General features: G+C 34.7%; 5 protein-coding genes across 11 annotated transcripts in view; all 5 read left to right on the forward strand.

The window, feature by feature from the left end:
• Positions 1 to 2,065, forward strand: part of rnf220b (ring finger protein 220b) — a 39,148-nt gene extending 37,083 nt beyond the window's left edge. For both annotated transcript variants that reach the window (XM_051904501.1, XM_051904502.1), the window contains 2 exons: positions 499 to 573; positions 714 to 2,065. In XM_051904501.1, the coding sequence (XP_051760461.1) occupies positions 499 to 573; positions 714 to 785 (147 nt within the window). In that variant the 3' untranslated portion in view covers positions 786 to 2,065. The remainder of the gene's footprint in view (positions 1 to 498; positions 574 to 713) is intronic.
• Positions 2,066 to 3,219: 1,154 nt separating this feature from the next.
• On the forward strand, positions 3,220 to 9,002 carry guk1b (guanylate kinase 1b). Of its 2 annotated transcripts, XM_051904579.1 has the most exons (8): positions 3,220 to 3,298; positions 5,420 to 5,535; positions 5,628 to 5,669; positions 7,729 to 7,825; positions 7,945 to 8,083; positions 8,170 to 8,254; positions 8,329 to 8,414; positions 8,504 to 9,002. In XM_051904579.1, the coding sequence occupies exons 2-8, from the start codon at positions 5,424 to 5,426 to the stop codon at positions 8,534 to 8,536; spliced, it is 594 nt and encodes a 197-aa protein (XP_051760539.1). In that variant the 5' UTR covers positions 3,220 to 3,298; positions 5,420 to 5,423; the 3' UTR covers positions 8,537 to 9,002. The 2 variants fall into 2 exon arrangements, with proteins under 2 accessions (XP_051760539.1, XP_051760541.1); XM_051904581.1 differs by lacking the exons at positions 3,220 to 3,298; positions 5,420 to 5,535; positions 5,628 to 5,669 and adding an exon at positions 7,300 to 7,655.
• A 210-nt stretch (positions 9,003 to 9,212) lies between these two features.
• Positions 9,213 to 15,322, forward strand: armh1 (armadillo like helical domain containing 1). 4 transcript variants are annotated; one of them, XM_051903274.1, is made up of 12 exons: positions 9,237 to 9,285; positions 9,791 to 10,015; positions 10,159 to 10,227; positions 10,500 to 10,666; positions 10,944 to 11,140; positions 12,588 to 12,672; positions 12,762 to 12,878; positions 13,226 to 13,298; positions 13,412 to 13,541; positions 13,648 to 13,725; positions 14,955 to 15,036; positions 15,183 to 15,322. In XM_051903274.1, exons 2-12 carry the CDS (start codon positions 9,810 to 9,812, stop codon positions 15,209 to 15,211), a joined length of 1,233 nt encoding a protein of 410 aa, XP_051759234.1. In that variant the 5' UTR covers positions 9,237 to 9,285; positions 9,791 to 9,809; the 3' UTR covers positions 15,212 to 15,322. The 4 variants fall into 4 exon arrangements, with proteins under 4 accessions (XP_051759232.1, XP_051759234.1, XP_051759233.1 ...); XM_051903272.1 differs by lacking the exon at positions 15,183 to 15,322 and having other exon boundaries at positions 9,213 to 9,240; positions 14,955 to 15,169; XM_051903273.1 differs by lacking the exon at positions 15,183 to 15,322 and having other exon boundaries at positions 13,232 to 13,298; positions 14,955 to 15,170.
• A 322-nt stretch (positions 15,323 to 15,644) lies between these two features.
• mutyh (mutY DNA glycosylase) lies at positions 15,645 to 20,769 on the forward strand. Its single transcript, XM_051904218.1, has 15 exons — positions 15,645 to 16,040; positions 16,146 to 16,273; positions 16,788 to 16,827; positions 16,922 to 16,995; positions 17,074 to 17,115; positions 17,199 to 17,270; positions 17,385 to 17,498; positions 17,692 to 17,789; positions 18,558 to 18,702; positions 18,795 to 18,885; positions 18,982 to 19,164; positions 19,270 to 19,415; positions 19,558 to 19,707; positions 20,296 to 20,337; positions 20,437 to 20,769. Exons 1-15 carry the CDS (start codon positions 15,932 to 15,934, stop codon positions 20,554 to 20,556), a joined length of 1,554 nt encoding a protein of 517 aa, XP_051760178.1. The 5' UTR covers positions 15,645 to 15,931; the 3' UTR covers positions 20,557 to 20,769.
• A 443-nt stretch (positions 20,770 to 21,212) lies between these two features.
• elovl8b (ELOVL fatty acid elongase 8b) lies at positions 21,213 to 25,664 on the forward strand. 2 transcript variants are annotated; one of them, XM_051904219.1, is made up of 8 exons: positions 21,213 to 21,390; positions 21,789 to 21,876; positions 22,122 to 22,309; positions 22,464 to 22,544; positions 22,681 to 22,737; positions 22,839 to 22,953; positions 24,898 to 25,025; positions 25,243 to 25,664. In XM_051904219.1, the coding sequence occupies exons 2-8, from the start codon at positions 21,819 to 21,821 to the stop codon at positions 25,408 to 25,410; spliced, it is 795 nt and encodes a 264-aa protein (XP_051760179.1). In that variant the 5' UTR covers positions 21,213 to 21,390; positions 21,789 to 21,818; the 3' UTR covers positions 25,411 to 25,664. The 2 variants fall into 2 exon arrangements, with proteins under 2 accessions (XP_051760179.1, XP_051760180.1); XM_051904220.1 differs by having other exon boundaries at positions 21,284 to 21,390; positions 21,811 to 21,876.
• Positions 25,665 to 25,781: the final 117 nt, after the last annotated feature.

The raw sequence follows: 25,781 nt of genomic DNA on the forward strand, positions 1-25,781 counted from the left end.
GGGTGAGTAATTAATGACAGAATTTTAATTTTTGGGTGAACTAACCCTTTAAATGCCATTCACCTTGCTCCGGCATCAGCTGTTTTGGCAGCCCTCCACCTCCCCAGCTCCACCAACATAATTTATGCAATTTGCTACCATACTCATCTTCCAAACATTAGTAGTCCCACTGGGGGGGCATATCTAAGCTCAAGTTAAAGCTGCTTCCTCGAGCCCCTCCACTGCGGGACATCAAGCCAAATGCGTTTACCCTTAATAGCTTAAAGATTACATGGGCAAACGAACTTGTGATTTTTTTTTTCAATTATATTTTGTTTTAATCAATAAATCAAAAAGATATACTGTTCAGAATTAAGACAGTATGTATTAAAGCTCTTTTATTACACTAATTATATGAACATAATAATATAACTTAAGATTAAGATGATGTAGTTTACATTTGTCTTATTTCTGTAATTTTATTGTGTAAACGTAAGTTTTTCCCCCTGATTTTTTCAGGACTCCTACACAGTACCTCTGACCTCTATCCAGTGCTGGCATGTCCACTGTGAGGAATGCTGGCTTCGCACCCTGGTGAGATAAATAACAGTATTATACTGTACTTAACAAAAGATTTTCAGCACAACCACGTGACTTGAACAAGTCAACCCTGTGTGTCAGTATCAGTTGTTTTTGATTGTTAAATTATCTTCATTGGTCCCTTTTTCTCGCAGGGAGCAAAGAAACTGTGTCCACAGTGCAACACTATCACCTCACCCGGGGACCTGAGACGAGTGTATTTATGAAGAGTTATAGCTGTCCTGTCATCTGCCTGTTTGCACTCTACACAAACGGATCTCTTTTACTGAGAAGAACCTTTCTGGGCCCATGCAAAACTTAAAGTACGTCTTGCCCAAAAGAATCATTTAAAAAGTTCCTGTCGGAATGCAACCCGGTTACATGAAGACCACTGTGTTCATTTCTTGATGAAGTATAAATCTTGTAACAATATTGTAAGGACAGTAAAACTGCTCACAAAAAAAGTTGTTTATATGTACAAAACCTTGTTTTATAAAATATTGTTAAGTTATTCTCATAGAGCAACCTGTCCAATAGTTTTGTGAATGTTTACACTGAAGAATTCTTTTCTAATTTGAATCTAGCAGTGTTGATATATTCAAAATGGTTAACAGTTAACATTTGAATCATTCATAAACTGTGTTTTGTGTAGAATGTGCAAAAAAAGCAATGAATCTTGTACATTTATTTTCCATAATTAGGTAACTGTAATTTAATAGTGAATGGGATATTTTAAATATGATTATCGTTTCAGCCATTTCATGTGATATAGTGTAATTGTTTATTTCATGCATTTAAAAAAACATTATTTCATGCAATTTTGATGCCCTTATTCTAAGCATGTATGAAATCAAGACACTAAATATGATGCAAAATTACAAAGCCATTCTCACAAGGTTTGTAAATTCAAAAAGTGCTAATTTTATCAAACTGTTCACATGCATAAAAAAATAAAAATTTTTACTACAAGGTTCAGCAACAGATACTCTGAGTTGAGGTAGTTCCCTGTATATTTTCCACATTTTTTGCTCTTGTACTTCAACTTTTATCTAAGATGCTGTGTAGATGTAATTGTCTACATTCTTGTAATGAATTACACTGATATTTGTATTGATATGTATTGTACTGTATGTACAGCAGAGTTGCATCAAGAAGCTCCCCTCCCTTAGTCGAGTTGATTCTTAATGCAGTATATGGACGTTGAGGTTGATCTCTGCTTAGCCCTCACTCTCAACTGCCAAGCAGAATAAAGGTCTCCTGACAGAGTCATTATAGGCTATGACATTAGCACTCAAGGAACTCAAATCAGAACTAACAGAAAAAGAGTTTCCTTTGTGGTATTTTAGCAATAGTTTTGTTACTTCTGACTCTCTAGTCAAGTTACAACCGGTAACTGAAAGATCGTAAAGCACTTTTTGATAGAACTGAAATAGAATGAAACACAAAACCAGCTTTGTTTTATGATTATGTATTTTGTATAGACTCATCTGTTTTTCTTTGACAAAAAATAAAAACTAAAGTTATTGTCTACCAAATGTCATTGCTGTGCTCTAAAATGGTTTTCACCATCACTGTGACTGGACCTAATGACAGCGTTTGGCAGATGCTTTTATTCAAAGCTATAGTACTCACATTGCATTCATGGAAATCAAAGCCATGATTATGGCATTGCTATAGCAGGTGAAAAACCTCAGCATTTCCTCTTGCCTTTCAGTCTATTTTTATCAGCATCACGAGTATCTTACCACCTGGCCGGTCCGTTATAGGCATTCTTAAAGATGCCTTTAATGAATGACCCCATAAAAGGATGTCTGAGGCTGATGTCCCGACATATCTCTAATTAGCAGCAGTATACGGACACTCGTCTGTGTGGATTTAGGTTAGCATTGGATTAGCCCAGCCATGTGTCTAATGCAAAGGAAATTACCTGCTGCGCTGCAATCGCAGTGAGTTTTACCTCAAAACTCCCTAATGTGACAAAAAACACAAAGAAATCCAAAGTTTGGGGATATTTACACTTAGAGCCCCAGCAACCCTAACTAATGTTTTAGTTATCTATGCATTTTTATATTATGGATAATTTAATATATATTAATATTGATATAATTTTAATAATAATAATTTAACATTGTTTTTTTTTTTTTGATAGATCAGAACTCATAAATTTAATGGTTGTTGAATTTAAGTTTTAAAATTCCATAAAAATATAAGCACACTTTAAATAATCACTTTTATGGCATAATTTCTGGGTTTTTTTTAATATAATGTAATTTTATATTCACATATTCAAATATTTATATAATATTATACAATTATATAATATCGTTTGAGTTTTGTCTTATGTCTTGCAGTATATTACAATTCTAGGTTAATACGTTATAGTCAAGACTGGGCTTAGTTATATATTTATTTATATACTTATATTTATTTAGCCATATATAGAATATTTCTCAGGCTGGGTGTTAATATAGAAACAGGATTTGGCAAAAAGCTTTTGAACATTTTCACTATTGCTCAGAAAAAAACAAAGGATTACTAAACTATTAAAGGCTTTTCAAAGTTTAGTATGATTAGTAACCCACCATTATTTTCATAACAACAGATACACAAGACCTGCGATTTGATTGGCTGAGAGTCAACGGAGGAGGTGGTAATTGTAGCTGGCAGTAAGCTGTGGCAGTTAGTCAGTGAGTTAGAAACACACACATAGTCACTTCACCATCTAACCTGCACAGACAAGGTAAGAGCAGTCTTGGTTTTTTTCTGGTGTTCAAAATTTCTGGTTTATTGTGATTGTAATTTAAAGAAGAACATTATTATTAAAATAACGTAAAAAACTAAACTAAAATTCACCATCAAATGTGTGTGTGTGTGTGTGTATCATGGTAAACTTTAGTTTTAAAATTTCATATTGCCTTGAAAATATAAGCACACTTGTGTGCTTGAGCCAGAAACATTACATACAGTAGCCAAAATATGATATCAAGTCTCAAGGAGATCCATAACAGGGATATTTGATAGAATAAACAGAGAGCAGTCAACATGAGAACCGCTGTATGTCGCTTTAGTGTTTTCCCAGATCAGATTGAGTGTCCACTTGGTTTGTCTAGTCTCCTGCAGAGTCCCTAAAAAATGGACCGGACATGATTCCAGACAGACATTGTAGAAAAAATTAAGATGGGCATCAGGTCACTGGGCCTTTGTCATTTGGCTTATGCTGGGTAATCCTCTTCATTGGCCTAACCTGACTTCATTAAGACATTTTCATGGTACTTTACACGAACATGTAAATCCTTTGCTATCATGTAAATGCTTTGCTAAATTGCATTAAAGACGCATTATTTTCAAAATATCAGGTTTTTTTAAATCTGTTTTGAGGCGCCCAGAACATCATCAGCACATTTGACATTTTTAGAATTACTTTAAAAACTTCCATGTTTCCATAAACTATGCAAAAAAAAAAAGAAAAAATAATAATAATGTTTTTAGTCTGGAAATTAGAAAATTGTCTTTTGTTTTACTTGATGTGTCCTATTCTCCATTACAAGGCCCAGTCCAGAGACCTCAAAACAGAATCACTAATCACCTGGATCAGTGGATTAGTTCCTGAGCTTCTCTGTTGGAGAAACGCAGCCGTGCAATAGGCTCAGTGTCTGTCCATGTCGGCTTCTCTAGCTTATAGCACTCTCTCTCTCTCTCTCTCTCTCTCTCTCTGCTGGGCACCAAGACAAAAGCTTCCTGCTAGACCTAATCCGTGTTCAATATGGAAGTTTTTTTTTATTTTTTTATGTGATTTAATAATAAAGACTTTTATGTATACTTTAAGTATAAATGACTTTTGAATACATCTTTTATAGTACTTAATGTAAGAATGCAGCATGCTACACTATAACTATATAACAGTATAAACTATATCTTTCTTGAATTTTGATGGTTTCATGGTCAAATGTACAGCACAAAATCCTCTTTGCAAAGAGAACCCATATTTAATGTATTCTATTTTACATTTTTTAAATTTAAACATTTACTTGTTTGCATTTTTGGCAATGAAGACACGTCACACAACCTGTCCATGTTGGCATCTATCTAATTTGGCTGCTTGGTAGTGACAGATGGATTTACACCGAAATACTGTAGAGTCTTATTGGACAAATGGCTTTTGACGTCAAAAGATATGGGAAGCATTTCACTTCAGTTGTAAAAGTTGATATGCTTTTTTATTTTGCTGTCCTGTTTATGCAATATTGCTTGCATTTGGTTGCATTTAATTATGCTATATACAATTCAAAAATATGGGGTCAGTAAGATTTTTTATTATTTATTTTATTTTTGGAAGACATTTATAATGTTACAATACTCTTCTATTTCAAATAAATGAACTTTATATTCACCAAAGAGTAATAATAATATCAGGGTTTCCACAAAACTATTAATCTGTTAACATTTCTTATTAACCAAATCAGCATATTAGAATGATTTCTGAAGGATCATGTGACACTGAAGACTGGAGTAATGATGCTGAAAATTCAGCTTTGTAATCACAGGAATAAATTACATTTTAAAATATTTTATTTTGTAATAATATTCCACAATATTACTGTTTTTACTGTATATTTGATCAAATAAGTGCAGCCTTGATGAGCATATTTCATATTTCTTAGAGAGACTTTTTTCAAAAGCATTAAAAAATGTGTATATTTAAACCATTTAAAAGTTTTTCCCATAACCCTATTAGAATTGTGGCTCATTGAAATTTTGTGTATTTATTGACCAAAAATCAAGTCAGCATATCATACAGTAAGCGGCCAACATGTCACATGCACTTTAACAAACAAATGCATCTGTTCTGATTCTCTGGCAGAGAAATGTCAGGACCCAGGCCTGTAGTTCTGAGCGGTCCATCAGGAGCTGGGAAAAGCACCCTGTTGAAGAGACTCATGAAGGAATATGAAGGGGTTTTTGGATTCAGTGTCTCTCGTATGTATCAGCATTAGAGACAAAGTAGACAAGTAACCAGATGCCAAAGATTCTGAACGAATAGTTTGATAACTTGACCACCTTTTTTCTAGACACCACCAGAAATCCTCGGCCAGGAGAGGAAAATGGAAAAGGTAGGGCAGGATTTCCACTTCACAACTTCTGTATAATAATTGAAAGGCTTGCTTTATCAGTGAAAAAAAAAGTCTTTCCTCCTACATTCCCATTCAATTAGAACAGTCCTCTACCCTATTCCAAAACTGTCTTACTCACACTTCTTTGCTGCTTCTTACTCCCAGGTGAACTGTTTAGATTAATTTCCAAACATATCACCACATTTCACAGGGGTAAATTTCTCTTTTTATTCCCCAATGTGCCTTTGTTGTTTTCTCTATAGGGCTGAATTGTCTCCCATTGCTTCTGGGGGCTACATTACTTCCTGTAGCAGACATCCTATCCTCTGAGACATCTGAAGGTGTAGATTTGGTTTGCATTATTGGTCGTAATTGGTTATCACTGATAATTCACATATTTAATGTGATGAGAGAGTAATGGGGGTTACTTTCATCTTTCTCAAATCTAAAACTTTGTATACCAATTACATTTTAGGCAAAAATGACAGCTATGATTGTTAACATCACATGTTCTCTTTGACATGAATGTGCACTTTGGAGTAAAAAGCCTTTGAAAATAGCCCCCTGTGTTCCCTAGTGGTTTTCCATGTGATGTGAATAACTATGACATCGCTTCCCCACAGCACAAATACCCAGAGACAAATCATTAGCATCACAACAGAACCTTAAAATTATTTTTTTGCGACAGTCAAACAATTCTAATTGGTAACCTGAAGATAAAAAATATACAATGAAATAATATAACAATATATAGCCTATATAAAATCTGTAATATGTCACTTGGGCAAACTCTGCGTAATTATTTTAATACAAGTAAATTATTAAAATTTACTTGTATTTTCCCCAGCTATCAGGGAAAATTTTAAGAACTTTTTGGCTAATGTTCTGGCATGTTTAATTCAAGTTGTGAACAAAAATCTCAAAACGTCAGCATAAAAACAATTTATTCATCGTTCATGGAAATTTTTTTTTCTGAAAGGTTTTAGTTTTTTACGTTCATCTAACGTTTTTTAAATGTTACTAGCCTAGTTGTTTCAGAATGTTCAAAGAACGTAAAACGAACGCGTTTCCATAATGTTTGCAAAATGATAAAATTGAATGTGTTTTTAACCTTAGTATAACCAAGAAAGAAAAACGTTTTTAAAGCATTAAAAAAATCTGGATGTTCAGATAACATTTAAGTAACGTTTTCATAACTTAATATGAACATTAGCGAAGCGTCTTAGTAGGCCCTACTTATTTTTTGTTAGCTGGGTGTTAGCAAAGGATAGCTATACTGAAAAACAACAGATGAAAAATAGCTTAAATAAAAATACATTATGTTATTATTTGAGACTTTAATGTGGAAAAGAGATATGCAGAATCTAGGATTTTTTATGCAACTACAACCAACCATTGCTAATTTCATTGTTTTGTAATTCTTATGATGTTTTTCCACAGACTTTGTTATGCTAATGGGTGCTGCCACGGATGATGTCAGTGTTTTACCCTCCTGTAGCTGTGAATTGTTTGTCTTGTGTTGTCTGCAGAACCATTCCCGTCCCGCTTTAGATCCCGTCTGATGTGCTGTAGTGGAGTTAAACCATCAGAATGGTATGAATCCAGCACCATGCAGCGTTGGAGCTTTCTCATGGGCTTTACTTGAAGGATTGTGTGTGTGTGTGTGTGTGTGTGTGTGTGTGTGTGTGAGAGAGAGAGAGAAAAAGAGATTATAAATATATTTCATGAGGGAAACTAACTATTATTATATTTTAGAAGTTTTACTCCCACCATTTTGTAAGATACTATACTATTTTCATACGAACGGAGATTCTGAAATAAACATTTGGCGCCCCCTGCTGACCATAACAGAAGTTGTTTTGTTGTTTAGCTGTGAAAATGCTTTAGACGTCACCTTTGCTAGTACCTGATAATCTAGAATGTCAAATAAACACACTTTCAGGTCATTTGATAGGCTAACTAGCAACAGACCAACTGACAATGCAAGTATGTTTTATTGGCGGTCATAATTTGGTTAGTTTTACAGTGAATCTTCATTTATTTCTGTCCTCAACCCCAGATTACCACTTTGTCACCAGAGAGAGCATGCAAGAGGGAATTGACAAGGGCGAGTTCATTGAGAATGCAGAGTTTTCTGGGAATATGTATGGAACCAGGTACATTTTATTTTGGAAATTGTCATCTGTATGCTTATGTATGCTGTAAGTAAACTTGTGTTGTTCATAACAACAAAAAATTAAATGTTATTGTTCATCAAATGTACCGTCACTTGCAGCAAATCATCCATAGAGGACGTTCAGGCACAAAACCTCATCTGCATCTTGGATGTTGACATACAAGGAGTACAAAACATTAAGAAGACTGATCTAAACCCCATTTACATCTCCATTCAGCCACCTTCAATGGAGATCCTGGTAAGTTGATAAAAGATCTCAGGTTTATACAGCTTTTAAATTGTCATAAAATACAGGAAGATGGTTTAGAGTATATTTTTGTACAGGAAAAGCGTCTGAGGGACAGACAAACAGAGACAGAGGACAGTCTACAGAAGCGTCTGGAGGCCGCGAGGATTGACATGGAGCTCAGTAAGTGACACTCTCAGTAAATCAATTGTGTTTGAGAGAAGACCTTTATCCCCTTGTCATTTTCTCCTCTGCAGGTAAAGAACCTGGAGTTTTCGATATTGTGATCGTTAATGATGACCTGGAAGAAGCCTATGAGAAACTCAAAAGTGTTCTTATTGAGGTAAAACTATTTCATCCCTGTAAAAAGATTGTTGACATGCATCATTTTATTAATTTTATAAACAAAAATGAGTTGTTTTTTTCCAACAGGAAATTCAGAAGGTGCAAGATGCCAAGAAATAGGAAAGGATAGGCGGCACTTTTTACCTTTTTGCCCGACAACACAGGACACAAAGCCTTTTTTCCAGCCTTGTACGGTGCAATTATAGTGTTAATTCTCATGGTGGACTCTGAAAGTTCACTTAAAGGGTTAAACATCTCACTCTCAGTTGAGGACTCCTCTAAACTCTCTGTTTGCACCTTGAATAATGAAGGGAGAAAACTGTATGGTAACCCAAAATGAGTTGAGTAAGTGTATTGATGACAATAGATTGTTTATCATCAGCATGTTAGTTCTATAATAGAGAAATTATTGTTTTTCAATATTTGTGATCTTTGTAGAGAGCTAAACTACAGCAGGTTTGATTCTCAGGTAACAGGTTTAAATGTATTCACCTTCATGTTTATACATTTGTGTTGGATATAAAATGTTCAAGTGGTTTAGCTAAAATAAAATATAATAAAATAAAACTAAAATTATATTAAAGAATTTCTCCCTTATCTTTTCTTTTTCCTAATTCTCTGTTCCCTTTTTTTCTCAAAGAGAACTAATTCACTCAATTTCATGTAAAAGAGAAAGAAATAAAGTGAATAATCTCTTCACCGATTCTGTTATAAATAAACTACATTATTGAATCACATTTTCACACCTCTGACCTCGAATGTTCCCAAACGGACACCGTAAACGTAAGTAACCATGGAAACCGCAAACATCAGCGTAAGTGAAGGTGAGGATGGTTTCATGCCGTGGTTTGTAAATACGCCGTTACCTGGTAAACAAAACTGATATAAAACTGTTAAGATTTGTATACTAAAGTAATGAATTTAATTTTCTGTTTCGAGTGTGCGTTATACAGCAAATGGGAAACAACCACAATCAGACGAAAGCTGTTTTATTACCGTAAAGAAAATGTATACCGGCAAAGTAATTACGTTCTCGTCTTTCTAATAATGGAGAAATTGACATTATGCGATAACTGAGGTTTTTGGCGTAATTCTCCGTTTATTATCTTTTTTTATATTTAGACATAAACAATGTACAGTCTTCTTATACTGTTTTTTGGGGGGGGGGAAACTAGTTTTCACAAACATTGTATCTCGTAATGACTTATTTTGGGGGGCAAGTTGTCGCGTATTTATGTTTTTACACGTCTGAATTTATTATTAAATGAATATATCTCAAATCTATGTTCTAAATCTATTAATTACAATTTCCAAAAGTACAGTACAAATATGTTTGTATGTTACATTAGCTCATATTTTCATCGTCCTCCACAGTCTGTGAAATGCTTGAGTCATGTCTAGCAGTAAAGAGCAGGCATCCATCAGTCAGGTGATGAGTTTCCTCCATGAGTGGGACCAGGGCTGTAAGACGGTGCGTAGTCGAATGCTGAGGGACTTTCTGGCCAAGAACACAGGAAAGACGTGCCCTGAACTGGAGCTTGAGTTTGCTCAAGTTGCCAGCTTGTTCCTTGCTCGGCTCACTGCCTGGATAAGACTATCGTATCCACACACATATGGTCATGTTTAACCTATCTGGCTCTAAAAATGTAGATACCTCCTGAATGTCAGACTAAAACTTCAACAGGTTTAATTGTGAGATTTCAGTCATGCCATGTATGCATCCTTACATTTTTTGTTTCCAGCTACATGTTTGGAACGTGTCTAGACCTTCAGTTGAGAGCATTGGGCGTATTCCTCTCTGCCAATAGCAGGTAAAAGAATGCACTGAATGCACTGAATATAGAGTTCAAATATGCAAAGTCAAAATAACCATAATGGTTTACCTACAGTATACTTTACATTACATTACTGTACACAATGAAAACCTCGGCTTTAGCAGTAAAACTTCAAAACAAGGGAAAAATAATGGCGAATATAATGCAAAATGACAGCTTTTCAATAAATAAAGCAAATACACAAACACCAGAAAACAGAAACACTTTCTATCCTAACATGGTATCCTTTTGTTTGCATGCATGATCAGTCATCAGTACATGATTGAGTTTCTGGAGGTGGGTGGAGTGCTGACCCTGCTTGAGATTCTCGGGCAAAACAAACTCAAAGAAGAGGATAAGGCCGAGGCTCTTCACCTGCTCCAGATCATCGCCAACTCGGGCCAGAAATATAAAGAGCTTATCTGTGAAAGCTACGGTACTCACACTGCACAAACACATAACAAACTGACAGTAAAAAAGTTAAACAGTTCCAGCTCATTTTTCAGTGACATTTTAAAGAATGAGAGTTTGCAACATTTCCATAAAATATTGTGAGGTTAAAACCTTGCATGATCCAATCTGGATATGTTTTGAAGGTTGGGGATTTTGACAGGCAAGTTCTGACATCTTTACACACACACACTCACACACATTATACATACTGGCCCATGAACTGATTTAATCTCTCGCATCTGTTCTTCTCTGATTGACAGGTGTGAAGGCCGTAGCTGAATGTTTGGCCAAGTCTGAGATGGAGAGGACTCAGGGGATGGCCGCCGCCTTGCTAGAGTCTTTGGCCCATGGAAACGCCAAATACCAGATTCAGGTGTACAAGGGCCTGATCGCCCTGCTGACCTGCACCTCACCAAGAGCACAGCAGCTTGTTTTACAGATCCTGTGTATAGTTCAGGTATAACAGTGTCGCAGGATGGCAATCAACACCAGAGGATTTTTTTTTAATCATAAAAAAAAAAAAAAAAAAATGTGTACTATTGTATATATGTATATGAAGTAGTGGCCAAAAGTGATGTCCGGAGGGGATATTTGTTTTTTATGACCCTACAAGTTTGATTAAACCATCAAAATATGAAGAAAATATTTTATTTTTTTTTAAATATTTTAAATATGAGGTAGGAACAAAACAATAAACATGGTTAAGGTGTTTATGTGACAAAATTATTTGGCAAAAAAGGCAAACTACATCTACAGGTTTTATTTTACTATGCAAACAAATGCTCACAGGAAAAAGCATACATGTACATTGACTACAACATAATCAGTTATTAATATTTTGTTGCTTCTCTCTTGTTTTTGCATATGTTCATAATTTCTTTGTATGACTAACGTATCCACACACATATGGTCATGCTTAACCTATCTGTGCTCTAAAAAAAGTAGATACCTCCTGAATGTCAGACTAAAACTTCAACAGGTTTAATTGTGAGATTTCAGTCATGCCATGTATGCATCCTTACATTTTTTGTTTCCAGCTACATGTTTGGAACGTGTCTAGACTTTCAGTTGAGAGCATTGGGCGTTTTCCTCTCTGCCAATAGCAGGTACAAGACTAACTGACTGCAGTCAAAATAACCATAATGGTTTACCTATAGTATACTGTACATTACATTACTGTACACAATGAAAAGCTCGGCTTTAGCAGTAAAACTTCAAAACAAGGGAAAAATAATGGCGAATATAATGCAAAATGACAGCTTTTCAATAAATAAAGCAAATACACAAACACCAGAAAACAGAAACACTTTCTATCCTAACATGGTATCCTTTTGTTTGCAACATAATCAGTTATTAATATTTTGTTGCTTCTCTCTTGTTTTCGCATATGTTCATAATTTCTTTGTATGACAGCCTGACCAAAAAAAGATGCCTTCACAATTTGGCATATTTCATTGCATTATCACAAATAAAACAAATGACTCCAAACACTACGGTACGGAGTACGGAGCCCCACACTTGACATGCAAGAAAAAAAAGTAAATAGTGTGTACGATTTACTATTTAGTTCCCTTGATTTGCTAAATCATGTGCACAATTTAGCAAATCAAGGGAACGAATTATTAAATCGTGTGCACGATTTTTAAATCAAGGGAACAACTTAGTAAAGCATGCGCAGAATTTAGTCTACTATTTTTTTTCATGCATGTCATGTGCGGGGCTCCGTAATACGCAACTATGCAATATGCTTATAAAATATTTAACACTTTTTTAATTATATTGGAATAAAAGGCCAGACATCACTTTTGGACACTACTGTATGTTTGTATTAAGGTAAAATTAACTTTTTTTTTTATCAAACATCAATATTAAAATCAACATTTATATATATATTTTTTGTCCAGCCCATTATAAAAACAGCCCATCATAGCATAGTGGAACCCTTACTAAATCTGCTGAGGTCCCTGCATTTAGAAGTACAATATGAAGGCAAGTGTACATTTCAAATTTGGCATTATTTGTTGTCTACCCTTCTGTGAAGCTCACAGTTTCATTTTCACTTTTATTTTTACTTCCAGCCATAGAACTGATAACAGAGCTCATGCAATCAGAGGTTAGGCCGGCTCTACTCAGGGGTCTGGTGGCTTTTCTCAAACCAGCTAAAGAGAGAAACCCCAAACACAAGATCCTGGAGGGTATGATCTGTTGCTCATTTTCTCTTAATTAAAGCAAGGCATAAAACTTGTGTAACTCCCAGGGTATTTGTTGTTTGCAACTGAAACAGTGGTTCTCCAATAACAATACTGCTTTGCATTATGACCACGTTGCATCATGGAGACGTCCTGAATTAAACCTCTCAATTGTTACCTTTTGGGCTTTGTAAATTTATAAGGAGCAGATGCAGACGAGATGAGAAACAAACATGGATTATGGCTTGAATTAACATCTTTCTCAGTTATTGATTTGTCTGACATGAGTCATAAACCTGAGAGTCTTGTGTTGTATTTGACATTCAGCTGAAACAGTTTGAGTGTTTTGTTAGGTACAGAGGTGGCCAAAATGACTGATTCATTCCCTGTGCTCCTCCAGCAAGCAGCTTCTGCAAAAACCATCAGGTAAAATCAGTAACTTCAAACAGATAGATACATTCAAGACAAAATGCATACAAAATATTATATAAGGCATGCTGTGTGTTTATTATGTACATTATATTGACATCATGTTACAGGATTCTGGCACAGAGAAGTGAGGAGATATCTAAAGAACTCCTCTCTCTCAGAGTGATCCATCACTTACTGTATGCAGTGGGTAACCAGGAACATGCAAATGCCCAGAAACAAGCCAGTCTGGCTTTGGAGGTACAATTAAAACATCCACACTCACTTACATGTTCATTCTGCATCAGACATAAGTAAATAGCAGTATTGAGCAAGAATATGATATTAATGTGTAATGTCTGTTTAGCATTTTGTGCGCATGTATCCAGTGGTGGAAGAGCATGTACGCAGAGCAATGGGCAGCACACTGTTTGAGTCTTTTATGGTGAGGTCATTTCCTGTTTTACTGTTTCACACACACGGGTTTTCATGTTTTATGGGAACATTCCATAAACATAAGTAATGGATAATCCATGGCTAGCTGTGCATTAAACGATTTTAATGTGGAGCTCAAGAACCACTTGACACAACAAGGAGCTCAAGAACCACTTGACACAAAGCTAGCCATGTATTATTCCACTTATACCCTGGTCATTTGCCAACAATGACAACTTAAAGCTGTTATTGATGTTTGCAGCACAGTATTTGACCAGATGTGTGAAAATGAAGGTTATTTTCATCAGTTATGGCTCATTAGATAGCATTCTGCCCGCTTTGAATTAGACACAGAGATAAAGTAGTTAAATTTTTTGAATGAATGAATTACAGTATTTATTTGAATTAATTATCGCCTAAAATATAAATTGATTATAGTCTGTGCAGCATCCCTCTCTATTAACATCGAAGCTGTGAGTTTAATTCCTTTAAAGGAATTCGCCGAGGCGAATTCCTTTAACAGTGATGTTACCCCCTCGTTGCTGAGAAATATAATGTAGCGATTCAGTAGCAAAGCTATTTTATTAATAAAAGTCGAGGGGTAGTGTTGATAAGTTTCAGTGTTCCTGAATGTTTCTGCATGTGTGCAGCGCGATCTCTGTGTTTGCAAGTGACGTATATGCTTCAATAAACACATTAATATCGATTGGTGATTAAACTGACTTGGAACTACCTGTGCATTAAATGGTTTTATTGCACACCTTCCAGCCAATCAGAATATTCAGTCAGACCATGGTGTAATGATTTTTATACTGTACAAACTGTATATTCTATCCCCTAACCCTAAACCTACCCCTAAACTTACCCATAAAAGAAAACTTTCTGCATTTTTAGATTTTCAAAAAACATCACTTAGTATGATTTATAAGCTGTTTTCCTCATGGGGACCAAAAATGCCTATTTTGTCCCCATAACATAGGGTTTACATGAACCACAAACACACTTTCCATAGACATGATTTTTATACTGTACAATCTGTATATTCTATACCCTAACGCTAAACACAACCCTCACAGAAAGCTTTCTGCATTTTTACAAAAAACATAATTTAGTATGATTTATAAGCTGTTTTCCTCACGGGGACCATATATATAATTTGTCATTTTCACTTTTAAAAAACCATGAGTCAGTATAATTTACTTTGTTTAAAGTGTGTGTTTTTCTTCATATCGTTTACAGCACAATGCTGATGAACTGCATTTAAACATGGATGACATTCAAGCTGACATTTTACGATCAAATAAAGTAAACATTTCATGTGGTGAGTTGATAAATCACAAGAGAGAGAAAGCTAGGTTGTATGTTTTTATCATTATTTGAATGAAGAAAACACATTTGCTTAAGTTTGGCCATTGAAAATTATTGTATATCACAATGTCCTTTAATTTTCCCTTTATTTTTCTGCAGTGCTTGAGGAACAGATTTCAGATTCTTGAACACTGCTTGAAACAAGCTTCAAAATAAGAACAAAATTATTTGTGGTATTTTGTTATTGATGATGGTGTTTTTATACATAAAACAATAAAAGTGATCACAAAAATAGTAAACAGTCTTCTGTATTTCTTTACAAAACTTATGCATTATATATATATATATATATATAATAAGATTTTAATGGCTATGTGATGTAAGCATTATAAAATATGCAAATGATAGTATTCAAATTAATATGATACTATATCCATGTCATTAGTTAGGGTTGAAATGCAACACTCATTTTTATACAGTATGTAACGAGGACCCCGCTCTGTCGTTCTGGGTTGTTCCAAGGCCAGAAAAGGTTGAAGTGAAGATTCATTATTCAGTCAGCACACACAGGCTTTTGACCACGCCCACATTTCTTAAATATGCAGTGACGAGGCGTTCTAGAATCAACTATTGGTTCAAACACGCCCCGCCCTTCAGGAAGTGAAATAGAAGGCGGGAACGGTAATGCTGCATGTTGTGGAAGATTGCGTCCCTTACTGTATATCTATCTAAAGACTTACTGTCAGCGGTACTATACATGTCGTTTTAACACAACGATGTACTTTTTTCTGTAATAGCACCTATGTGCTGATCAATTTGTGCTTGATCTTAATTTGAATTTTTAAGGAAGTTTTAAGTGTCCCACCGGTTGTTTTTAAGTAACATTAGTGAAAGATTCGTTCGGCGCTATGAGCAGGTTAAGATCAGCAGTGCAGAAGGGGAAGAGAGCGGCTCTAGAAAATACAGAGGTGGTCAAATCCAGCAATAAGAAGAAATCAAAGCCTATCGTTAAAGAAGGTGAGTTGTGATGATCTGTGTGCTACTGAGAGACATAGACAACGCCATGTTTGCCTTTAAAATTTTGTAATGTTTGAGTTTGTCTTGATTTCTTATTCCCATCAGAGGAACCGTCTGAAACTGAACCTTCATCATGCCACTTTTTCCATGATCCATCTGAAATCTCTCTTTTCCGCTCTCATCTTCTGCAGTGGTATGATCAAAATAAGAGAGAGCTTCCATGGAGAACATTGGTAAAGGCATCTAATATTATTAATTTTTAAATAGTAAACCATAATCTAACACGATGTACATAGTTTTCTCAGTCACGTGACCACACATATTTATAAAGGGCCCATCATATACAGCTACCTGCACTTATTTTTCATATTTAAGCACATTTACACATTGCAGGAAAAAATATTATTCTAGGCATAAAAATATGTAACATACATATGTGGGAATTGTCTATGTATAAATCCACGTAAATTATTATTCAGTTCAAGTTTAGCATATGAAACATTTTCCACAAAATGTTGGCTGTGGGGTGCAGTGCTAAAAACTTGTGTCAGTGGCTTAACTAATGCTTCAAAATCAAGGAAATACCATTACAAACACTACTACAAAATGTTAAAATTGTCTAATTGCATTCTAACATTCTAAATATTAAACCAATTCTTGACTGTTTTTTAAAAAGGAGCAGCAAAACTTTGAATTTTGATTAGGATTTTTTTTCTCAGTTTTGTTCTTATGCTGTAATCCACACAGGCTATGACAGAACCAGATGTTAATATCAGGACATATGCAGGTATGAAACTAAGGGTTTTAATGTCATGATGATCATAACCTAAATCCTTACTATTATTATTAATTCTTTTTTTTTTTTTTCATGCCATTCTCAGTGTGGGTCTCAGAGATCATGTTACAACAGACTCAAGTTGCTACAGTGATAGACTACTATAACAGATGGATGAAGGTAGGCAAGCTCCTTTGGTGTGATTTCTCCTCTCACAGCTGCCACATATTTATGCTGTTTCTACGTCTTTATTTTTAGAGATGGCCGACTGTGGAAAAACTTGCTGCAGCTACTCTGGAGGTGATGGCTAATCTATAGACATACACAAAATAAACAGACATTGAGCATCTGACAGTGGTGCATTCATTATTGTCTCTCTGCAGGAAGTGAACCAAATGTGGGCGGGTCTTGGATATTACTCTCGAGGACGCAGGCTTCATGAAGGTGCTCAGAAAGTAGGTTTAAACATAGTAATCCAGAATCTAGATAAAATTTAGATGTTTTACTTTTTATATTTATGTAATCTGCACATATTACAAATACAATTTATACATAATTCATTAAAATAGGTGGTATCAGAACTGAATGGACAGATGCCAAAGACCACAGCGGGACTACTGAAACAGCTGCCTGGGGTCGGACGTTACACCGCCGGGGCGATTGGTTCTATAGCACTTGGACAGGTACCTTTTTTTTTTAATTGATGCATCTGATTTTGACCACTTTCAAATGTGGTTCTTAATTGAATTTATTTACTTGTGTGATCCACTGAAATCCATTGGGGCAGCATTGGATTGTCGGGGTATTAAACACTGTGGATATTTTGCTGTAAATGATGTTTGTTCCTTTGTTGCAATGGTGTTTGTTGTTCTGCAGGTGACTGGTGCAGTTGATGGAAATGTCATTCGAGTTCTGTGTCGCGTTCGAGCCATAGGAGCAGACAGCAGCAGTCCCACTGTAACCGATGCTTTATGGTACTAAACGATCCATCAAGTTGATTTACTGTTAAGCAAATCTAGATCTAAGTTCAGGGCTCCAGACTGCGACTAAAATGCTACCTTTTTTTCCTGCTGGTGCAACTAAATTTTGTTAGAGGTCGCACTGTCAAACACTTCAAATCTCTAAATATGATTTAATTTTAATGTTATTTTTAATGTGATTATTTGTAAAACTAAAAGTTTAAAGATGAAGGAACACTTTGTGGCAAACAAAGTTTTATTTAAAAGACATGAAATTACCAGTATAACCTGTAGATGGTGGCAGAGGAGCACTTATTGGCTTATTAGCCATTTTCACTCCCTAATATATGGGGAAAAAATAGGAAAAGTCACAAAGTCTCATGAAAAACAAAAACTTTGATTCAAATTTTGACTGAATTACACAGAAAGCAAGTATAGAGCGCTCATTCTATAATCACTGAAGCTGTCAGTCAGTTCAGTATGGTACATTTAATTTAATAAAAAAAAGTTTTTGCCTGTTACTCTTGTCAATAAAAGTTAATTTTATCTACATCTCAATTCAAGCCCAGTGCTTTTACTGTCACATTTCCAATAAAAATAACTACACTTATTAATGCATAACAATAGTAATATGATTAAATTACCTTTATGATTAAACCCCCTGCCCAGCACCACCTTCTGTAGATCTTAGTGGCACAGGTGCCACTGCTCTCAAATGTTAGTTTGGAGCCCTGAAGTTGTAAAATGTTGGATTTAATTGTGATGATTATTGGCCTATTTCAGGAAAATAGCTGATACACTTGTTGACCGAGAGAGACCTGGAGATTTTAATCAGGCCATGATGGAGTTAGGGGCCAGAGTCTGCACCCCGAAATCCCCTCTCTGCAGCCAGTGTCCCATTCAGACCCACTGTCGTGCCTTTAAGACGGTACTGCTGACCAGCTATCACCAATATACTTCCTTGTAAAACTGTCAAATAACCTATTATTTATCAGTTTTTCTGTCTTTTTTATATTGTAGGTGAGCATTAAACAAGAGATTGACTCCAAAAGACTTCTGAGTAAACTTGCCTCAAATCTCAGTACCTCTGTTCCTGACATAGAGAATTGTTGTAAGTTTTCTGTTGAAGAAAGTATATCCTCTTTATTCATACATCAGCTCATCAAATTAAAAGCCCTGTCTAATGTGTGTTCATGTTCTCTGACAGTGGCTGCTGGCAGCTGTAACTTGTGTCTATCAGAGGACTGGGACCCTCAGCTGGGGGTGCAGAATTATCCAAGAAAGCCTGCTAAAAAGGCTCCACGTGCGGAGCAAACCCTAACCTGTATAGTGGAACGTAAGCGGGACGGAGAAGGGATGGAATATCTGCTCACTCAAAGACCAAGCAAAGGTGAAAGTTTCAACTGGATGAATTAGAAAGAGATTAATTTCTTCCAGGAAAATATAATAAAAATGCACAAGTTTGGGTTACCAGCATGTTGTTGGACTCTTGCAGGACTCTTGGCAGGGATGTGGGAGTTACCCAGCATGCTCTTGGAAGCTGATGTCCCTAAGAGTAAATATAAAGGATTGATATGTGACCTGCTGCAAAAACTTCTGGAAACATCCCTGGACACTCACTCAGTGCAGTTTGTGGGAGAGGTGGGTGTTTTCCCACCATCGTATGTGCTTAGTTTCAAACTGATCAAAATTTACTAAAGATGATTTACATCTTTGGGCATGTTGTGCACTTGTTACAATGCACGTATTTGACATTTACCATATCTTCCATGTTCTCTGTCAGGTGGTTCATATTTTCTCCCACATCCATCAAACCTACATTGTCTTTTCCGTGCGTGTGTCTGACTGGTCAGAAGGAGAGCGAGAGCAGAAGACCTGCTGGCTCAGTAAATCTGCTCTGCATGAGGCGGCTGTATCCACTGGGGTTAAAAAGGTTTGTGTTTTTTTTGTTATGGGTGTCACAGCAAAGCCAAACTAGCCAGAGTTGTTATAGTAAACTAAAACTATAGCAATAGCTTTTTCTATTTGAAATAAATATGAAATAAAATAAAATATAAATATTAGATTGAAAAAACTAACTGCAATAAAAAAAGGTTAAATTGAAGTATTAAAATTATCAAAAAATAAACTGGGATAAAAATAAAGGTACATAGAAATATAAAAATGACAGAACAAAATTACTAAAACTTTAAAATGAACTGAAAATATAAAAATAAAGGCTAATTAAAAATATTAATAAATACTATAGTATATAAATAAAACTAAAATAACACTGAATCTTAACCCGGAGGAGGCCGTTTTAATTTTCAAAAAAGTTTTTTTTTTAGTTCTACACTAAGATCTGATAGACTAAAATAAGGCTAGATGAAGGACAATGAAAGACTTTGTAATGAGTTTGTTGGGAATAGTTGTCAAATGATAGTTAAATTCACTTGTGTGTACAAGAAATGTGTATATTTATATATTTGCTGTTATTACTGTCATTCATATGTATGTAAATCTTGTATATTTAATTACACAGATTATGAAGCTCTATGAATCTTCAAGCAAGGTGGACACCAAGGTATGTTTTCCTGAGTTTGCATGTGCTTTATATTTTCCACTGTTTGGTATTGATTTCAAAAATGTTCTTGTCCTGTCCTGGTATTTCACACTCTTTAAGGAAAAGAAGAGAAAATCCGGCCCTGAGAAACGGTCAAACAAATTAAAAAAGCCAACTAATGGAGGACCCAAACAACTCTGCCTCAGTAAATTCTTTTCTACCTCAAAGGCAACAGCTTAAAGCCAAACCTGCTGACAGAAACTACTCTGTATATTAAGTTATAGGATTTTTCATTATTGTATAATCTGGTTATCATGTAAATTTGCCATCATGTCAAGAGAGTCACATAAACACATATTACCTGCAGCTCTGTTTTATTTTTAAAGAGCTAATTCATTGTTATGAGGTATGTTTTTAAGTAAATAATAAATGTATAATAACCCTGATTTTAAACAGTGTCTCTTTTTTATTGGTATCCAGAGTAAAAGACTGAGCTGTTTTTAAATAAACCTGCCCTTATTTCACAGTATATTTATGTACTATATTAATCACTACATTGACTAATTTTGCAGCATACTTTTTTTTTTTTTTATAAATTTACCAGCCTGTAGCCAGACTCAGAAAGGTAAATTAAATAACATGGTCATGTTCATTTCATTATCTGCGCCCTGAATGCGCTTCACTGTCTAACACTGGCTTGTCAAAATAAGAGTTAAGACATATGTTTTTAAAACGAACATGCTATTGTTTATAATATAATACATATGTGAAAAAGGCTTTACAGCTTCAGAACGTTTAACGTTTTATCCTTTGGTCTATTTGTTTAAAATTCATATTAATATGTCTGTTTTACTCGCCAACGGTGGGGCTTTTAACTGTGAAATATGAGCTGTTAAAACTGGGTGCAGTCCAAAGTTTTTCTTTCAATAGTTCTGTGCACTTTTGCATAACAGCTGATAACACACTATTTCCCATGTTACTCAAATAATTTTGTGAAAGTTCAAAGTTCCCATCTGACCGTGCGCTTGATCTCAACTCTTCCACACAGTGCGAGATATTTGTATTTGTCCTCGGGTAAGTTTACCGGTAAATTTATGTTGATTGCAAACTGTTGTCAAAATATAAAATAATCCATATACGGCAAAAAAAAAAACCCGATAATTGAAGATAATAAAAACGCACCATGCACTTTAAATTTCATTTTTTTCAATAAAATTTTTCAATAAAATTAAGTTGCAGTAATTGCAAGAACGTTTTGGATAAGTTATGACTCAAAACACTGTTCAAACAGTCTTCGTCAACAAGGAAGTTATTCAAATCTTTGCATTTTCATTATATCAGATCTTCTTAATAACGCACAAACACAAGATATGTTACGCTAATTCGATCTATTGTAGAAGGATGCAAAAAATTTGAAATATATGTTTTCCCTCTTACACTGTCTAATGCTAGTCTTGGAAATTTCATTTTAGTAATAGATCAATCCTATATTAGTGTCCTCTATGGAAACCACGTGGCAGAGAGTAGAATCCATGCACCGCTGGATTCTAGAGAATGGGGGTATGATTTATTTCATATTTTATGAGCGTGATTTATTATACTTTTATAATTTATTACATTTATTTATAATTACATTTTTATTTATGATTTATTGTCGTTTCTTTTACTGTGCTGCCATCTTCATGCAGTAGTATTTGTATAATAACAATACATAAAAACTTTACATCATAAAATAAAAATATAATAATTTGTAGAATGCACTGATATGCAAAGCTTCTTGTGTTTTTTTTGTTATTTTATTTCAGATAAGCGGACGGACCCATGGCTTCTAGTTTACTCTCCTGTACCGATCATCTGTATATTTTTGTGCTATCTTGGTGTTCTTTGGATTGGACCCAAACTTATGAAACACAAGGAACCAGTGAACCTAAAAGCAGTGCTTATTGTGTACAACTTTTCCATGGTCGCTTTGTCTGTTTACATGTTCCATGAGGTATATTATAGTTCAATCCAATTTAGTTGCATTTTTATAAAAAGTTTTTTGAAAGACCAGTTTAAAGACAAATAAGTCATCAAATCTTAAAAAGATCCATCTGCTCATGACCTGCTGTTATCACCAGTGTATTTATTTTTTTTTCTTTCCACAGTTCTTGGTCACCTCTTGGCTGGCAAACTACAGTTATCTGTGTCAACCTGTGGACTACAGCCCCAGTCCACTGGGAATGAGGGTGATTATGTCTGGTGTTCAGGAAACCCTGTTGTCTGGCTAATAATCAATAATTCCTGTATTGCAAATCATAATTAAATTCCTATAAAGATGCATTTGTTTCCTAAACATTACTTTATTTTATTTTATCTTTTTAGATGGCCAGTGTATGCTGGTGGTTCTTCTTCTCTAAAGTCATTGAGCTTAGTGATACAGTAAGTTTTACTAATTTAACAAATATGATTATTGCAGATAATTACACCCAGTGTAGACATGCATACAAAAAGATGCCTTCTCTCTCAATTCACACATTCAGGTCTTTTTCATCCTAAGAAAAAAGATTAGCCAACTCACATTTCTACATGTGTATCATCATGGAACGATGATCTTCAACTGGTGGGCAGGAGTTAAATTTGTGGCGGGAGGTCAATGTAAGTCAAAAATATGTACCTGAACTTTTTTCAGATTAATAAATAATAATAATACAAACACATGCAAAAATATTGAACTAATAAATGGTTAATGCTATGTTAACGTTTCAGTCAGTTAAAAAGCTACACTGTAAAAAAAAACAACTAATTTTACAGAAAATAACTGATTTTTTCAGGTTATTTTCTTTTATTTTAAATTGTAGTCAAAACTCTGTAAAATTATCTCTAAATTAACAACTTTTTTTCAACTGTTTATTTCTTTCATACAAAACATCCTAATGAGAATGAACAGAGGTTTAGGTTTGATGTCTTACTGAAAATAAAGCTTGAAGTCACCATTATGGAGGTAAACATTTGCTTTAGTTGGGCTCTTGAACCTTGACTTTATAACATCAGTTTTTTTTTTTTTTCTGGCTGTTTTTAACCATGTATTTTTAAAGCACATTTATTCTAGTAAAATTGCAAGAGAAATTCTGGTCAGATGAAGTTGATTACTTGTTGATGATGATTCAGTCATCATGTGGCTTGAACCACTGATCTCATCCAGAGTCTGAGTATATTAGCTGTTAGTTTTGTAGCCTATGAAACTATCAGATAAAAAAACAAAAATCAGATATTTTAAAACTCATTATGGAAAGTGTTTTCAGCTGTCTTTTAGACTAACACAGACTTCATGAATCAGCGTATGAACCTCAACAATGGTGATAACAAAATGCTTTTTATGACTTTAGCAGCTTGTTTTGTGATGTTCAGAGTTGATCTGTTTATCTGAAAATTTTGTCACCATTGTTGAGGTTCATACGCTGATTTTTTATGTCTGTGACATGATCCTGTTCAAATAATTTCTGCATAATGACTTAAAAATGTTCAAAATATTAATGCAGGACAGGATTTTATGTGGTAATATACTAGGGCTACAATCATGTGAAGTTATTAAATCTAAATATTCTCAGAGATCAGACTCTGGGTGAGATCAGTAAATCAGATCACTTCATGAAAACTTAGTCATCCATTTAGTTATTTGTCTTGCAACTTTTGTTATAGAAACAGTTACAGTAGATAGAGAAAAATTAATGTTTAAAGAGTCAAGAGCTAAACTAAAGCAAACGCTTACCTCCATAACGGTGACTTCAAACTTTATTTTCAATAAAACATCAACATCTAAACATCAGTTAATTCTTAATAAGAAGCTTTGAATGAAAGAAAGAAATAAAGTCAGACTGGTTTGTAATAAGTGAAGATGCTGAGATCTAGAAAGATCTGTTAGTTTTTGATGTTCTGTTTCTGTTGTCTGAGTTTTTTGAGGTTACCATTGTGCTGAAGAGTACAGCCTGTGCTTTAGACACTGATGTTGTGGTGTATGTTGCTTTGTTTAGAAGCATTAATTGTGTAGTTGCTGATGCAGTGATAGTAATATCAGCTTGTGTGTGTTGTTGTTTCCTAATTGTTAACTGAAAGATATTTATATTTTACAGAGAATGTTTCACAATAACAATCCTAGAAATACCTATTTTAAAGAAAATTAGGATATGAAGTAGGATATTTTACCTGAATTTTACAGTTTTTGTTTGGCAGACACTTCTGACTGTTTCTTTTTTAACTATTTTTAACTGTTATTTTCATTAATGGTAAATGTTTGGCACCCTGTGCTGCCATTTTTTTTTCTTTACAGTGTAAAAATCAATATTAGTGTTTTATCAGTATTACAGTTAATATGCACTCCTATTATATAATATATATATATATATATATATATATATATGTGTATATATATGTGTGTGTATGTGTATATGTGTGTGTGTGTGTGTGCATTTCCTAGCCTTTTGGATTTTATTTTTTTAAACCCATTAAATGTTAACATTTATGTTATGCATGTAATTTTTTTTAACAGGATACCTTGTATTTTATAAATTTGACTGTGTGCCTTTTCGCCTATTCATTCAGCATTTTTTATCGGGCTGCTGAACACTTTTGTTCATATTGTGATGTATTCCTACTATGGCCTGGCCGCCGTGGGGCCTCACATGCAGAAATATCTGTGGTGGAAGCGCTACCTCACCTCACTGCAGCTGGTAAATACACATAAACACACACGCATTGCTAATCTTGTCATTTGAAAAGATTTTTAGACAGAGATTTTTGTTAAACCCATGTTTTTCTTTTAAAATAAATTAGATAGATATGTCCTGTTAGTGAATTACCACTTGATACTTCTTTCTTAAGGATCCATAAGTGTAAATAAACATTCATAACACATCAGCAGGACTGTTGAACAACCTCTCATTACAGGTCCAGTTTGTCTTGCTGACTCTTCACACTGGATACAACCTCTTCACCGAGTGTGACTTCCCTGATTCCATGAATGCAGTTGTGTTTGCATACTGCATCAGCCTCATCATACTTTTCAGCAACTTTTACTACCAGAGTTACATAACCAGGAAGAGCAAGAAGTCTTAACAGCTAGTCCACATGCTGAGGAGCAGAATCACCCACATTTTGATAGACTATTTTTCCATCGCCTCAGCAACATTTAGTCATCAGGACTAAAAGGATTTGTATCCTCATATCTATTTTGGGTTGTAAATATAACTTGTTTAGTAGAGGTGTGACATGTCTTGTTAGTCTTTTTTTGTATGTGTGTATTGAAATCTCCCGCTTTGTCATCAAATAAAATATAACTTGAATGTAAATAAAGTGTAATCTCATTTTAAGTCACTCTAGGATGTAACTTTATTAATTGTGTTTTGCATCAGGTGCTAAAAACAGCTTTGTACTATCATATATCTATTAACAATAGTGAAGTGCACTAGATGGCACTACAGTATGTA

The sequence above is a fragment of the Ctenopharyngodon idella genome, chromosome 8 (genome assembly GCF_019924925.1).
Source record: "Ctenopharyngodon idella isolate HZGC_01 chromosome 8, HZGC01, whole genome shotgun sequence".
NCBI lineage: Eukaryota > Metazoa > Chordata > Actinopteri > Cypriniformes > Xenocyprididae > Ctenopharyngodon > Ctenopharyngodon idella.

What these genes read in the sequence shown, in the direction of transcription:
- mutyh (XM_051904218.1), top strand. Translation starts at nt 15,932, where the DNA reads ATGAGCAGGTTAAGATCAGCAGTGCAGAAGGGGAAGAGAGCGGCTCTA. An exon ending in GTTCTATAGCACTTGGACAG is followed by an intron (nt 17,499 to 17,691) that starts GTACCTTTTTTT and finishes GTTGTTCTGCAG; the next exon opens with GTGACTGGTGCAGTTGATGG. An exon ending in CAGTGCAGTTTGTGGGAGAG is followed by an intron (nt 19,416 to 19,557) that starts GTGGGTGTTTTC and finishes GTTCTCTGTCAG; the next exon opens with GTGGTTCATATTTTCTCCCA.
- armh1 (XM_051903272.1), top strand. Translation starts at nt 9,810, where the DNA reads ATGTCTAGCAGTAAAGAGCAGGCATCCATCAGTCAGGTGATGAGTTTC. An exon ending in GCTTATCTGTGAAAGCTACG is followed by an intron (nt 10,667 to 10,943) that starts GTACTCACACTG and finishes TCTGATTGACAG; the next exon opens with GTGTGAAGGCCGTAGCTGAA. An exon ending in GCTTCTGCAAAAACCATCAG is followed by an intron (nt 13,299 to 13,411) that starts GTAAAATCAGTA and finishes ATCATGTTACAG; the next exon opens with GATTCTGGCACAGAGAAGTG.
- guk1b (XM_051904579.1), top strand. Translation starts at nt 5,424, where the DNA reads ATGTCAGGACCCAGGCCTGTAGTTCTGAGCGGTCCATCAGGAGCTGGG. An exon ending in TTTTGGATTCAGTGTCTCTC is followed by an intron (nt 5,536 to 5,627) that starts GTATGTATCAGC and finishes CCTTTTTTCTAG; the next exon opens with ACACCACCAGAAATCCTCGG. An exon ending in GAGGATTGACATGGAGCTCA is followed by an intron (nt 8,255 to 8,328) that starts GTAAGTGACACT and finishes TCTCCTCTGCAG; the next exon opens with GTAAAGAACCTGGAGTTTTC.
- elovl8b (XM_051904219.1), top strand. Translation starts at nt 21,819, where the DNA reads ATGGAAACCACGTGGCAGAGAGTAGAATCCATGCACCGCTGGATTCTA. An exon ending in CTGGATTCTAGAGAATGGGG is followed by an intron (nt 21,877 to 22,121) that starts GTATGATTTATT and finishes ATTTTATTTCAG; the next exon opens with ATAAGCGGACGGACCCATGG. An exon ending in TCATTGAGCTTAGTGATACA is followed by an intron (nt 22,738 to 22,838) that starts GTAAGTTTTACT and finishes TCACACATTCAG; the next exon opens with GTCTTTTTCATCCTAAGAAA.